This window comes from Hyla sarda, chromosome 12 (assembly GCF_029499605.1).
Source record: "Hyla sarda isolate aHylSar1 chromosome 12, aHylSar1.hap1, whole genome shotgun sequence".
Taxonomy (NCBI): Eukaryota; Metazoa; Chordata; class Amphibia; order Anura; family Hylidae; genus Hyla; species Hyla sarda.
Genome location: NC_079200.1, coordinates 51,901,584 through 51,917,976, shown reverse-complemented (window position 1 = coordinate 51,917,976; position 16,393 = coordinate 51,901,584). Strand labels below are relative to the sequence as shown.

General features: G+C 46.4%; 1 protein-coding gene across 2 annotated transcripts in view; it reads left to right on the top strand.

Moving 5' to 3' along the window:
* The window catches only part of LOC130296255 (serine/threonine-protein phosphatase 4 regulatory subunit 1-like), an 89,487-nt gene that overhangs the window by 16,286 nt on the left and 56,808 nt on the right, over positions 1-16,393 (top strand). For both annotated transcript variants that reach the window (XM_056547634.1, XM_056547633.1), the window contains exons 4-5: positions 4,484-4,590; positions 4,857-4,999. In XM_056547634.1, coding sequence (XP_056403609.1) covers positions 4,484-4,590; positions 4,857-4,999 — 250 coding nt within the window. The remainder of the gene's footprint in view (positions 1-4,483; positions 4,591-4,856; positions 5,000-16,393) is intronic.

Here is a 16,393-nt window from a genome sequence, read left to right as displayed (position 1 = left end):
TGTGCCGTCATGCTCCGCCCCCTCAATGTAAGCCTATGGAGGGGGTGTGGCAGCTGCCACGCCCCCTCCATAGGCTTACATTGAGGGGGCGGAGAGTGACGGCACACGGGGGCGGAGCTATGATGTCACTATGCTCCGTCCCCATGATCGCCAGTAATGAGACGTGCTCGCTCCGGGGGCTGATTCTAACTGGGTGCGGCGTAGAAAATCCGGGGGTCCCCAGCGGCGGGACCACCGCAATCAGGCATCTTATCCCCTATCCTTTGGATAGGGGATAAGATGTCTTAGCGCCAGAGTACCCCTTTAAGGGGGAATTCTGTATGAAAAAGATTTTATTTACCTACCCTGGTCCTTTTTAATTTCCATTCCAGCAACTATTCCTGTGCTGCTCACTAGTCCCTGCTTCTGAGACGAGAAATCGGCCCAGGAACTGCCCCCTCAGCCAAGCACTGACCAAAGTGGTGCCCCATCTTAGCCAATGATTGGGCAGGTCCTGTTCCAAAATCTTATATCAGAAACATGGAGAAGCAGTGTGGTAGTAGGGAGAAGTCACTGGCATGGACACTGTAGGGGACTGGGGTAAGTAAGTGTCACCCCTTTTTTTTTTTTTTTTTTTTTTTTTATGTATATTTTGTTATACCAGGATTCCCCTTTATGGTATGGTTGAAACCTGGTGCGATTGTTCTACGTGTGACCCTACCCTTAAAGCGTAACTGTTATATCACAGAAAAAAAACAATGTGTGTGTATATATACGCTACTCACTAGGTCATGCAGATGCTTTATGTGTCTTATGTATTTAGCTTCTGTATTTGGCTTTCAAATCCCTCTTTTCTGCTGCTCACACATTCTGACATCCACTGCTCAGGTAGGGGCATGTCTGAGTCGAACACGGAGCCTGCCCTCACTCGCCATACAATCACTTCCTTCCTGCGTCTGCTGAAGGCTGCTCTATAACCCCCTGGGTGGGTTTGGTGCGTTAAGTAGTGAGGGCTCACAGACTCACTCATAGATCCATGTGCAAAAGAATGAAACGCCACACAACCATTTCAATTGATCCTTAGAAGCTTTAGTGTAAATTTCTTGCATATATACAAAAGTTCCAAGCGTTTCATATAAAAGAAATGCAAAGAAATCGAAAACAATTCACACAGGTGCACCTGTTGCGGACACGCTAGACACTCTTCACGCTGCCGGAATTTTCAGCCCATGCCAGGGCCACCTTCAGCTGAACAACCTTCCTCTCACGAAGGGGATCAGAGTCGAGCTTGCGTCTATACTACGACGTTTCGGAGGACACGCCTCCTTTTTCAAATATCCCTATCGTGCTCCCATCATCACTTAAATAGGTACTGCATTCTCACGAGAACTTAACTCTAAAGGTGAGAATAACAGAATTAAAATCAAAATACAAAAAAATACATAAAAGTGGGAAAAATTAAACTAGGAGCAGCATAATAAGATAGTATCTCACAGAAATACAGTAGTCCCTCAACAAACGATGGTAATTTGTTCCAAACGACCCATCGTTTGTCGAATCCATCGTATGTTGAGGGATCTGTGCAATGTAAAGTATAGGAAGTTATACTCTCCTGTCCCCGCCGCTCCGGACCGCGTCCTCACCGCTCCCGATGCTGTCCCAGGGGCTCCCGATGCGGTCCCGCTGCTCCGGTGTCGTCTTTGGGATCATCCGGCTTCTTCCGCATCTTCTCCGGTGTCTGGGCCTCTCTTTCTGGTGACGTTATTACGCTGCTGCGCCTGCGCGGCGTGCGTAGTGACGTAATAACGACGCCGGAAAGCGAGGCCCGGACCCTGGAGAAGATACAGAAGACGCCGGAGGATCGCGAAGTGGACCCGGAGCAGCGGGAATAGGTAAGTGAACCTGTCCGGGATGCTTAAACTGCTATCCGACTGCAGCTTAAGCATTTTGCGCTGCCGGATAGCAGTTAATGCGATGGCCCCGACATATAAAAGCATCATATGTCGATGCTGACATCGACATGCGATGGCCTCTGAGAGGTTATCGTATGTCGATTTTATCATATGTCGGGGCCATCGCATGTCGGGGGGGTTACTGTACGCTAAAATTACATGATTAATTTAACCCATTTGGGTATAATGCATTCAATGTTTCGATCCAGTATACTTCACGTTGTGATCTTTTCTTGACGTCACCTTCTATGGTACCTTGCACCTCCTCTATAACCATCCAGCTCAATTCGCATACTCTATGTTTAAATTTAACAAAATGTCTGGCGATGATCGGCAATCCGGATTTTGACTGATCTCATCGTTTGGCCGACATAAATCCTACCACAATGACTTTTAAGCAAGTACACTAAAGCTTCTAAGGATCAATTGAAATGGTTGTGTGGCGTTTCATTCTTTTGCACATGCTCTATAACCTCCTCTCTGTTTTCAGACTGGGGTTTGATAGCCAGAATGCCCTGCGATCTCCCGTACAGGGCCCCGGCAGTCCCCGGGAAGGGGGCATGCTCACCACCGCACGAAACGGCGGCTGACATGCCCCCCCTCAATACAACAGGGGATAAGTTTTCCAGTACTGGACTACTCCTTTTTAATGTTTTGCCAAAATGTACAACATATAAAAAGTTTTTTGATTCTGGCAGTGCCCATTTAAAGGGGTTTTCCACCAATAATCAGTGTCTGATTGGTGAGAGCCCGACCTCTGGGAATCCCTAATGATCAGGAGAATGGGGTCCTGTGTTCCCCGTATAAATTAAGCTGCCAGTAGACATGCACACTGTCGCTCCATTCTACACTAAGGGCCAGACAGAGAGACAATTTGTAAATTACGATTTGTAAATTACTTCTATAAAAAATTCTTAATCTTTACAGTCCTTATTGGCGGCTGTATATTAAAGAGGAAGTTCTTTTCTTTTGGGATTTTTTTCTGTCACAACCACAGTGCACTCTACTGACACCTCTGTCCAGAGCAGCATATATTTGCTATGGTTATTTTCTCCTGCTCTGTACAGAACTTCCTCTGTAGTATACAGCCACTAATGGAAGTATTAAGATTTTTTTAATAGAAGTAATTTACAAATCTATTTAACTTTCTGGCATCAGTTGATTTAAAAAATAAAAACGTTTTCCACCGGAGTACCCCTTTAAGTTAAGGTGCCCTAGTAGTTGGCAGAATTTCATTTAAACAACTGTTTTCAACTTACAATATCTGATTTTATTTGGGATTCCAAATGGTGACATGAGCACCTTAAATCTATGCAAGGGCAAAGCCAAGTACTCTCTCATGTCATGGGTAGTACAGGATTATAGAAGTCAAATCCTTTTGGAACATTGGCCGCTTTTGGCTTCGCCCCTTTCCATTAAAGGGGTACTCCGGTGCGTAGACATCTTATCCCCTATCCAAAGGATAGGGGATAAGATGCCTGATCACAGGGGTCCTGACGCTGGGGACCCCCGTGATCTTGCACCCCGGTTAAAATCAGTCCCCAGAGCATGTTCGCTCCGGGTCTGATTACCGGCGACACGGGGCAGGCGGCGTGTGATATCGCGCCTCCGCCCCCGTGTGACGTCATACTCCGCCCCCCAATGCAAGCGTATGGGAGGGGGCATGGCAGCTGCCACGCTCCCTCCCATAGGCTTGCATTGAGGGGCGGAGCGTGACGTCACACACCGCCTGCCCCATGGTAATCAGACCCGGAGCAAACATGCCTCGGGGACTGATTTTAACTGGGGTGCTGCGTGCAAGATCACGGGGGTCCCCAGCGGCGTGACCCCCGCGATCAGGCATCTTATCCCCTATCCTTTGGATAGGGGATAAGATGTCTAAGTGCCGGAGTACCCCTTTAATGACCTATTTTGTTGCAAGCTTTTTGGGGTTTATTAACTCTTCCTGGTTTAGTCATCGATACAAATTGGGAACACCTCATTTCTGAGACCTTTCATCACACCACATGATCCTTTGCATTGCAGCTGATTTGCCTTGTAGCATTGTTCCTGCTTGCTCCTTGGGCAAAGTAGCAGTAGATATCGATTGAAACGCATTGCATTGTTTTAATAAAACCCTTTTCTACTTACCTGACGTGCCTGTCCCTGGTCAGCGCCACGGTAACCCACCGCCCTCTGGAAGTCGATATCTACTGCTACTCGCTTGGTTGCGAGGCTGCAGACCGGGTCTTAGCACTCACGCTGACCATTGTTGTGTGTGAGTTCACACAACCACCTGTGGTAAGAGGCTTTGGCAATTATTGCTGCTCTCACCCGGGCGGTTTTACGCTATGGAGCGCTCTCTCCTTTTATACCTTGGGCAAAGTAGAGGAAGAAGAAAGTAAAGTATTAGGGAAGACTCTCTTACATGTCATGTCATGGTGGAAGTTGTCATTTTGCCCTAGCAGTGACTTATAGAGCTGTGGTAGAAGACATGAGCCATATCATATGACTATGTACTAAACACACTGTATAATCCATGTAATCCTGTCAATGACTCTTCTCTCTTACAGACAGATAATTGCGCGGGGATTGCTAGATGTGCTGAGAGATTTCAGTAGTACTGAAGATGATTTTCTGACCGTCATGGAGATAGTTGTCCGCCTCTCAGAGGATGCAGGTCAGTTTCCCTGTCTTCTCCAAGTATTGGATAAAAACTTTACTATTTTGTCTTGTTGTACCCTTAAACAGCCGCTCTCCATTCCGAAGGATAGATGTAAGGATTCAGGCGTTGGGGCATCATCTGACCCTCCTTATTTTGCCATAAAAGTTTTTTTTGGGAACCAAAACTTTAAATCAAAAGGTGGAAATTTCCATCTGGTCAAATTAAACATTAATAATTGAGACATTTATTATAGCAGCTTCTGTGATATTTGTTCCTTCCAGAACCTACAGTCCGGACAGAGCTCATGGAGCAGGTCCCGCAGATCACCATCTTCCTGCAGGAGAGCCGTCCGCAGTTTCCCAGAGCGTTCTCTGAATACTTGCTGCCTGTCCTCGTCCGCTATCTCACCGATCCCAATAACCAGGTGAGTGTGGGCACAGCGACAAAATATCCCGTATAATCTTAGTGAGCCATCTTCATACACACTTAGGGTCATGTATTTGTCCCTTGAAGTAAATGACATAAGTTAGATTTTAGAGGCCTTTTCTTTTTTTTTTTTTTCAACCCAGCCATTTTGCTAGAATGAGCCACAAACATCTGATTTGCTGGACTCATTGTGTTTCTCCCCCCCTCCCCCAATGACTACAGCCTAGTGACAGCACTTACGTTGGCCGTATGTGTTGGCCGAACCTGACAATTTCAGTGAGACCGGCAAAATGTCGTAAATAAATGGCGGTCCCCAATTCTTCTCCGACAGATGATATTGAAGGAGAAAATGATTAATTGGACATGTTGGATTTCAACTGCCCAATCCTTTGGTTTTTGGCAGATAAGGCACCACCAGAACTGTTTGGCAGCAGCCCCCACATTTACCATATTCATGAGAACACATGAACACTTGGTTAAGCTGAGCGTTCATGTGTATGAAGGGGATCGGGAAGGATAGTGGTTGATGAACAGGCGCTCAGCAAGCAGCTTTCCTATGTGCATGGCCAGCTTCAGTTTCCTATAGGCCTGCTGGTTTTTCCTGGTGACTGTCATAAATGGCTATTGATGGTGCTGTATATAGTCTGAATGTCAAAGTTACATAATGTACCTACCTGTATACTTAACTTTTTTCTTTCCTTCTATATTTTTATTGACCTTTACATTTATACATTAATAAAAGGTCCAATGGCCTTTAGTAATTCGCTAGCTTGCTGGATGTAACATGGATACCATTGGACGGATAGCTCAGAGGAGCATATGATTATACATCAGCAGTAGTATCCTAGAATAAAATAAGGAAAATAATAACGTTCACTCTACTGAATTTTTCCATTTTTTTTACGGTATATACTCGAGTATAAGCTGACACGAATATAAGCCGAGGCCCCTAATTTTACCCCAAAAACCCAGGAAAAAAAAAAAAAAAGTTATTGACTCGACTATAAGCCTAGGGTGGGAAATACATCATCTATGCTGCAGGGACCGTCCAGTGGGGATGGTAAGTCGTTGCGGGCTGTCCATTTTCACCAGGGGGGCCTCTTCTCCGCGCTTCGGGCCCGAAGTAGTGAAGTTGCCTTGACGACGACGCACAGGGACGTTGCGCATGAACGTCCCTGTGCGTCGTCGTCAAGGCAATGTCACTACTCCGGAGCCGGGCCCGAAGCGTGGAGTAGAGGGCCCCCCCCCCCCCCCCCCCCCCCCCGGTGAAAATGGACAGACCGCAATGACTAACCATCCCCACCGGACAGTCCCTGCAGCATAGATGGCCCGGACCAGCTCACCCTAACTTCCCGCCAAGGGGAGGTGAGTACAAAACAAAAGGGGGGGGGATGGATGATGACTAAGGCTGCAGTGGTCTTCAACCTGTGGACCTCCAGAGGCTTCAAAACTACAACACCCAGCATGCCTGAACATCCATCAGTCATTTGTCTCTGACCATTTTCTTTAGTACTGATTCCACACTTATAGATTTCCATATTTCAAGTTTTGTCTGTTCTCCAGCATCCCATATCTAATCGTCTTGGGCTTTATGGCCACATCATAAAGGAGAACATGCCGCATATTTTGTGGTTTCATCTTTTGAATTTCTGAACTAGGTAAGCACACCACCAAACAGTGCTGGTATCACATTGTGAGGGTTTTTTTCCTCATCTAAGTGAAATTTTGTATTTACACAGCTATCAGGGTTGGTGGTACCATTATATTACTGTCTATACAATCAACTTGTCGCTTCTCACTTCAAGAAATCAGGTAGAGATTTACACAGTTTCTTTTTGTATCTAAATACCGTATATACTCGAGTATAAGCAGAGTTTTTCAGCACGAGTGAACTCTCCGCCTGTCAATCCCTTCATCGGTGGTCTCCAACCTGCGGAGCTCCAAATGTTGCAAAACTACAACTCCCAGCATGGCTGTCCGGGCATGCTGGGTGTAGTAGTTTTGAAACCTCTAGAGGTCCGCAGGTTGAAGACCACTGTGGCCTTAGTCATCATCCAGCCCCCCTTTTGTTTTGTACTCACCTCCCCTCGGCGGGAAGTTAGTGTAAGCTGGTCCGGGCCATCTATGCTACAGGGACCGTCCGGTGGGGATGGTTAGTCGTTGCGGGCTGTCCATTTTCACCAGGGGGGCCTCTTCTCCGCGCTTCGGGCCCGGAGTAGTGACGTTGCCTTGACGACGACACACAGGGACGTTCATGCGCAACGTCCCTGTGTGTCGTCGTCAAGGCAACGTCACTACTCCGGGCCCGAAGTGCAGAGAATGACTAACCATCCCCACCGGACGCAACGACTAACCATCCCTACCGGATGGTCCCTGCAGCATAGATGGCCCAGACCAGTTCACCCTAACTTCCCGCCGAGGGGTGGTGAGTACAAAACAAAAGGGGGGGGGGGGGACTGGATGATGACGTAGGCTGCAGTGGTCTTCGACCTGCGGACCTCCAGAGGTTTGAAAACTAGAACACCCAGCATGCCAGGGAGTTGTAGTTTTACAACATCTGGAGGTCCGCATGTTGAAGACCACTGATGAAGGGATTGACGGGCGGAGAGTTCACTCGTGTATAAGCCGAAAAACTCAGCTTATACTCGAGTATATACGGTATTTAGATACAAAGAGAAACTGTGTAAATCTCCGAAGTGAGAAGCGACAAGTTGATTGCATAGACAGTAATATAATGGTACCACCAACCCTGATAGCTGTGTAAATACAGAATATCACTTAGATGAGGAAAAAAACCCTCACAATGTGATACCAGCACTGTTTGGTGGTGTGCTCACCTAGTTAAAGGAAATCTGTCTTCAGAATCACCCGCACTAAACCTGTTACACAGGCTTGTAGTGCGGGTGGTCCTGATTAAAACGCTCCTTACCTGGTTAAAAATGGTTCAGCGCTTCTTCAGATATCTATATTTTTAGTTTTCTGTTATTCCCTGGCTTGGGACTCAGTGGGAGGTGTTATCATCTGGGACTCGGCCACACGTCATTCTAGCTGGGCGGAGCTGCCGCCCGGCTCATGAATATTCATGAACTTATCCTCCTGGTCTAATTCTTCTTTCTCAGTCTAAGTTCATGAATATTCATGAGCCGGGCGGCAGCTCCGCCCAGCTAGAATGACGTGTGGCCGAGTCCCAGATGATAACACCTCCCACTAAGTCCCAAGCCAGGGAATAACAGAAAACTAAAAATATAGATATCTGAAGAACCGCTGAACCATTTTTAACCAGGTAAGAAGCATTTTAATCAGGATCACCCGCACTACAAGCCTGTGTAACAGGTTTAGTGCGGGTGATTCTGATGACAGATTTCCTTTTAAGATGTTCAAAAGATGAAACCACAAAATATGCGGCATGTTCTCCTTTATGATGTGGCCATAAAGCCCAAGACGATTAGATATGGGATGCTGGAGAACAGACAAAACTTGAAATATATAAATGTGGAATCAGTACTAAAGAAAATGGTCAGATAGACAAATGACTATAAATAAACTGTCATGATATAGAGCAGTAAAAAGTTAAACAGAGAATGCTGGGATACTGGGTATTTGAGATACCAGATAGAGAAGTAGGACAATTAAGAGGGGCAAGAATATGTAATGTACATGACACATATGGTGAATTCCCCCATGAAGAGTGTGTGTGTGTGTGTGTGTGTGTGTGTGTGTGTGTGTGTATATATGCGCTCAGGCAATCAAAGAGTGGACCTATTAGTTAGCAAAGTAGCTCTGTGTTGTATAAAACACATAAAGTGCAACAAGATAGGTGATATTCAACTTACCAGCCTGGATGACTGCATAAGGATAACGATTTGACCGGCGCCATACACAGACGCTGGCGTCTGCCATATGTGGGCTGTTATCAGGAAGTGTGCGCAGCCCTCCCTGTGTAGGCATTGGGCGCCAGCGAGTGCGTTCCACCCGGCAGAAGTAATGTGTATGTGGAGCGCATACTTCCGGTATAGGGTGGAAGTAAAGCGCACAATCGGAGCACATACCTCCGATCAATAGGTGGGACGCTATGGACTCCAGTGGGCGGTCACCCAAAAAAAATTAAGCACATGCTCAAACCGCCGGCCATCCGAGTGAAACGTGCCTAGTTCCACAGGGCATTCTCATCTTTTGCTCGGCACTGTGGGCTAATGCTATCCTAGATCCAGTATATCTGACATAGTGTGACCTGATACATAACAGGAGTATGGCCCAATGAGCCAAATTATTGCAAAAAATATACAGTAATCTATGATGCAAAAATTGTACATTTGGGGGCATAATGGCACCAAATAATAGTTAAATGTCTGTATGGTGACCGCTAACTCGATGATTTAAATAAAGATTGTTTTTAATTATTATTATAACTGGAATAGATCCTGTGATGGATGAGAGAATAATTACGTTGACATATGGCAAAGTGGTATATCTAGGATGTTAAGATGATGTTCTAATGGATGACATAAATTTTATAGACTGGATCTTAAAAAATCTAAATAGAACTAGGCGAGAAACATAGAGATTTAATACTTGTACGTTCAAATATTAAATCAAGGAGCAGAAGGACAATGTTTCATTTAGCCCTCTCTGAGCTACAGACCGAAGGCGATATATCCATTTTTAGGGCTGGGCAGTATACCGGTTCATACCGAATTTTTTGGGCTGCATAATATAAATTTTCCCCCATACTGCAATACCGGTTGGGCCCCTCCCCCTCGGGAATGTATTATCAGCCCAGCACAGCGCTGTCCCCACATCGGGGAACTAATCCTATGTGACCCGCCAGCGCTGTTCTGCCCCCCCCCCCCCCCCCCAATTAATGATCAGCCCAGCGGGGTACTACTCACAGATGTCACCTTCAAGCACTGCCCTCCTCCTCTTTGTTGGGGGCCGCCAGGCGCTGGAACTCCATACTGTACGCCAGTGGTCTCCAACCTGCAGACGTCCAGATGCTGCAAAACTACAACACCCAGCATGCCCGGACAGCCATCGGCTGTCCGGGCATGCTGGGAGTTGTAATTTTGCAACAGCTGTAGGTCCACAGGTTTGAGACCACTGCTGTCTACTGTATCCCTATGCCCGGGCCTGCAAAAGATAAGGAAAATAAACATCGGGGCCTTACGCTGGGGACTGGAACGCCGAACAGCCGTCTGCCTTTTACCGGCCTCCCCGGCCAGTGATAGGCTGAGCCCACTGTCATGTATGAAGCTCTGGCTGGCTTCTTACATGACAGTGGGCTCAGCCTATCACTGGCCGGGGCGGGACATCGCTCTGGCCGGTGATAGGCTGACTGCTGTCCGGCGTTCCAGTCCCCAGCGTGTGGCCGACGTAGGTGAGTTTAAAGTTTATTTTCTGTATCTTTTGCATCCCGGGCATAGGGATACAGCAGTGGTCTCCAACCTACGGACCTCCAGCTGTTGCAAAACTACAACTCCCAGCATGCCCGGACAGCCGTTGGCTGTCCGGGCATGCTGGGAGTTGTAGTTTTGCAACAGCTGGAGGTCCGCAGGTTGGAGACCACTTGCGTACAGTATAAAGTTCCAGCGCCTGGCGGCCCCCAACAAAGAAGAGGAGGGCAGTGTTTGAAGGTGACATCTGTGAGTAGTACCCCGCTGGGCTGATCATTAATTGGGGGGGCAGAACAGCGCTGGCGGGTCACATGATTTGGGGGGAAGGGGGGTCGCCGAACACCGCGCACGGGTCACATGATGGGGGGGGGGGCTGAAAATACCGTTATATACCGTTGAACCGCCATAAGTTAAAAAAAAAAATACTGTGATACACATAGTTGGTCATACCGCCCAGCCCTATCCATTTTGCTTCCTTTTGTAGCAGTCTTTTATCCACATCCCCACCTCTCAGATCTGTTTTGAGTACCTCAATGACTCAATGGAATGAAAGAGCACAGGGATTTTCAGGATGTTGACTGTGCATGTGATTTGAAATGGGTTTATCTCTTTTATGTTTAACATCTCCGATGTGTTCCAAGATTCGGCATCTTAGCTCCCTAGTAGTTTTCCCAATATAATTTAAGGGGCAGGGGCATGTCGTTCATATATATATATATATATATATCACCAAACGAGTTTTACAATTGGCATAGTCACGGCATTTATAGATTTTGGCCTTTCCTTCACAAAGTTTCACACCATAGGGTTCATTTTTAGTATGGACCAATGTTTCTTGATGACATTACCGATTTCGTCGGAGGCAGCATCAAATGTGGCGATGGTCTGGGTGGGGACCTCTTTAGTCTGCTCCTTAGCTTTTGGTTGTAGAAGAGATGCTCTCTCTAACCGAGCCGCATTTTGATAAGTTTATTTTAATACCCTATCACGTAAAGTAGTCGCTTCCTGCCGAAATGTAATATCAGAAGAACAATTTCTGCGTAGAGGCAGGTATTGGCCTCTTGGTGTTCCCTTCTTTAAAAGGGTATGGGTGATACCTTTCCCAGAAGAGGAGATTGTTACCTGCTGTTGGTTATATATATATATAGTGTCTATTCCTCCAGAATCGTTTTTTTTGTAATAGTACATCTAGGAAGACCAAAGCATCAAGATGAATGTCATATGTGAATTTGAGACCAATTTCATTCAGATTGAGAGCATTCAAGATCAAAAATTCATTGCTTTTTTGTCAAGTCCAGATAACTATAACATCGTCTATAAAGCGACCCCAATATTGAATAAACGGATATTGTGAATAGGACTCTCCAAAGACAATGACCTCCTCCCACCAGCCCAGGAGCAAGTACACACATGAGTGGGCACCACGGGACTGCACATGGCGTTGCCCCTGAGCTGGTGGTATACGTGGGAGTTGATTGGGAAGTAGTTACGGTTGAGGATGAAATGAAGTAGTGAGAAAATAAGTTATTGTGTGGTATATGATGTACACTTCTGCCCCTGATATAGTGAGAATCACAAAATTCAGTACACATACCATACTGGTATACTTAGCTTTAATAATGGTTCTATTCAGTTTTTCAGAATAATCAGTCACATAACCTAGATCAGTGTTTCCCAACCAGTGTGCCTCCAGCTGTTGCAAAACTACAACTTCCAGCATGCCGGCTTGCTGGGACTTGTAGTTTTGCAACAGCTGGAGGCACACTGGTTGGGAAACACTGACTGACCCAGATAATTTCCTGCTCGCTGACAAAGCCCAAGGCCATGAATAATGCAGTCCTATGAATGTATTATCTGACTTTTAAGGGCTTGGCATCATCTGGATAGACTTCAGCCATAGTAATTTCAGGTATTCTGCAGATTAAAGGGTTTGTGTCAAGATTGACACTTATTTCCTCTCTTCAGGAATAGCCAATAAATGTCTGATCATTTGGGATCCCACTGCTGGGAACCCTTTTTTTTGTCATGAGAAAAGGGATCCTGTGTTCCCCTACTGTAGACTTTCCTTACTGCCACTCTATTTAATCTCTATAGCACTGACAGATGATCAAATACAATACACATACTAAACAGCTGCTCCATTTAAATGGGGGACACGTGACCCCTGTTCTTATGATAAAATGTGGTCCCAATCAGGGTGCTTATTACCTATACTGTGATTTGCTGATCTTTGGAAATCCCATTTAACAAACCTAAGGCATATAACAAGTACTGTACCACATATAAATATAAAGGATAATTTCCAGTTCATGTTACTGGTTGTCCTCTAAGCCTTTAGATGCAATTCTGTATATTCTTTTCCTGTCATAGAGCTATGAAATGTTTGTACATCCCGGCAGTGAGTGTTTTTATGCAACACAGAAACCGGTTTGCCTACTTGATTCTAACCTGGTGAAAAAACTAAAGGGCAACTCCTAAGAGATTCTGTGCCTGAGGTGCAGTGTTCACTGCTAACATACATAAGTCAAGTAATCTTGCCTGTCTTTGCATGTAGCAATTCTCTAAATTTCCACAGTAAAGTTTCCAGTAAAAATCCCTCTATTATCCCCTTAATGATTCGGACAGTTTTTGGCCTTAACAACACAGTTATTATTTTCAAAAGCAAGGACTTTTTATCAGGGCTTTTTGTTTGCAGGACCAATTGTATTTTTTTTTTTATTGCGACATTGCGTGTAATACCTGTCTTTTAATAAAACTCTGTGTGTAACAAACAGCTTTTTTCCTATTATTTTATTTTCTGGGGGATTTTTTTGGATTTATAAGAACAATATAATAATGATGTACAACACAAATAGAGAACCATAGCTGCACATCCACCATTTGTATTTTGATATACTTGCTTCTCAGCATAATTTAAAAAACAAACTGGTTGTAAGTATACATTTTGATCAAAAAGTACAAACCCACTTGCCACGTCAAGGCCACCTAGTCAGAGTGGGTCTCTAACCTAACACTGGAGTAGCGCTGGGCAGCAACCACTCCCTCAGAGACACCATGCCCACAGAGGGAATGACCCAGTGGCCAAGCAGCCCCACTGCTGCCCGACCAAGCACCTGGCTCCGGGTCACACCACCCCACAGACAAAGCATCACAGAAACAATGACCGCCACAGGCCTAACCCCACCGGTTTGAAAACCTACCATGTGCTCCCTGCCAGAGGGCTGGGAGAATGTTAGGAGGAAACCCTATTGCAGTTTCCTGCTAATTACAAACGCCTGGGTCGAATGGGTGGAGTGGGAGGGCTGGCCATGGATGAAGGGAGAGACTACACATGTACAACACAAAAAAAGAAACCTAGCTGCACATCCACAATATAATAAATTAGTTATTATTATTAATTTTTTTATTGTTTAACTACTTTAGTACAATATTATTTTATTTTTTTATAAATTAATTTCCGTAGCTCCCATTGACTATAATGGGAGTTGCAAAAAGGCCGTAGCCTCACAAGCTGTAATGTTTGCATAACTCCCAGAGTTACATAAACAGCATAGCTTGCGGGAATACACCATTAACGCAACTCTCAGTATAGTCAATAAGAGTTAAGCAAACTGTAACTTGCCCTCTTTGGCTGCTTCCGGGTTTTTCAACCCCTTCTTGCGGCCGCAGACTGGCAGGAGCTGTACGGAAACCTCAATAAGGGAGGTGGGACAACCATTTTAAATTCTCAGACCCAACCGTAGCATTTTTATTGTGTGAGGGCTTGTGTTTTGCAGGATGACTTTAGCTTGAATGCCACTTTAACCTCTTCAGGACATAGGGCGTATGGATACGCCCTGCATCCCGAGTCCTTAAGGACCGAGGGCGTATCCATACGCCCGTGGGAATTCCGGCCCCCACCGCTAGCCGGTTGGGGACCGGAGCCGGATGCCTGCTGAAATCGTTCAGCAGGCATCCCGGCATATCGCCCAGGGGGGTCATTATGCCCCCCCATGTCGGCGATCGCCGCAGATCGCTGGACAATTCAGTCCAGCGATCTGCGGCGATTCCGGGTCAATCGGGTCTCCGGTGACCCGGTGACCCGGAATTACTGGCTGTTCGGGGCCGTCTCTGACGGCCCCGAACAGCCAGAGCCTGCAGGGGTGAGGTGGCACTGGTGCCACCTCACGATCGCCCTGATTCGTCGGCCGGATTACCGGCCGACCAATCAGGGCGCCTGCTGCGGGTGTCACTCCCGCACCCGCTCCGCCCCTCTTCCGGAGGACGTGAGCGGGTGCGGGAAGACGACCCCCGGTGCTGGGGACCCCGATCCCCGGCGTCAATGTTGGGATCGGGGCCCCAGGAGCAGCTGCGGCGGCGAGGGACAGTCCAGCGATGAAGCAACAGCAGGAGGTGAGTTACAGCCTCCTGCTGTTGCTTAGCAACAGCTCCCAGCATGCAAAAAGGGCATGCTGGGAGCTGTAGTTATGCAACAGCAGGAGGCAGACCACCACAACTCCCAGCATTCCCTTATGGGCATGCTGGGACTTATGGTTTTGCAACAGCTGGAGGCACATTCTTTCTATGGAAAAGTGTACCTTCAGCTGTTGTCTAACTACAACTCCCAGCTTGCACAAACAGCTAAAGTGCATGCTGGGAGTTGTAGTGGTGCATCTGCTGGTTGCATAACTACAACTCCCAGCATGCCCGTTGGCTGTCGGTGACTGCTGAGAGTTGTAGTTTTGCAACAGCTGAAGGCACACTGGTTGTGAAACTCAAGAGTTTTTTTTTACCTAACTCAGTGTTTCACGACCGGTGTGCCTCCAGCTGTTGCAAACTACAACTCTCAGCAGTCACCTTACACCATGCACCGTACATGCTGGGAGTTGTAGTTTTGCAACAGCTGGAGGCACACTGGTTGTGAAACACTGAGTTAGGTCACAAACTCAGTGATACATAACCAGTGTACCTACAGTTGTTGCAAAACTACAACTCTCAGCAGTCACCGACAGCCAACGGGCATGCTGGGAGTTGTAGTTATGCAACAGCTGGATGTCCCCCCCCCCCAATGTGAACGTACAGGGTACACTCACATGGGCGGAGGATTACAGTAAGTATCTGGCTGCAAATTTGAGCTGCCGCAAACTTTCTGCTGCAGCTCAAATTGCCAGCGAGAAACTACTGTGAACCCCCGCCCGTGCGACTGTACCCTAAAAACACTACACTACACTACCACAAAAAATAAAATAAAAAGTAAAAAACACTACATATACACATACCCCTACACAGCCCCCCTCCCCTCCCCAATAAAAATGAAAAACGTCTGGTACGCCACTGTTTCCAGAACGGAGCCTCCAGCTGTTGCAAAACAACTCCCAGTATTGTCGGACAGCCGTTGACTGTCCAGGCATGCTGGGAGTTTTGCAACAGCTGGAGGCACCCTGTTTGGGAATCACTGGCGTAGAATACCCCTATGTCCACCCCTATGCAATCCCTAATTTAGGCCTCAAATGCGCATGGCGCTCTCACTTTGGAGCCCTGTCGTATTTCAAGGCAACAGTTTAGGGTCACATATGGGGTATCGCCGTACTCGGGAGAAATTGTATTACAAATTTTGGGGGGTATTTTCTGCTTTTACCCTTTTTAAAAATGTAAAATTTTGGGGAAAACAAGCATTTTAGGTAAAAAAAAAAAATAAATTTTTACATATGCAAAAGTCGTGAAACACCTGTGGGGTATAAAGGTTCACTTAACCCCTTGTTACGTTCCCCGAGGGGTCTAATTTCCAAAATGGTATGCCATGTGGTTTTTTTTTGCTATCCTGGCACCATAGGGGCTTCCTAAATGCGGCATGCCCCCAGAGCAAAATTCGCTTTCAAAAAGCCAAATGTGACTCCTTCTCTTCTGAGACCTGTAGTGCGCCAGCAGAGCACTTTTCACCCCCATATGGGGTGTTTTCTGAATCGGGAGAAATTGGGCTTCAAATTTTTAGGGGTATTTTCTGCTATTACCCTTTTTAAAAA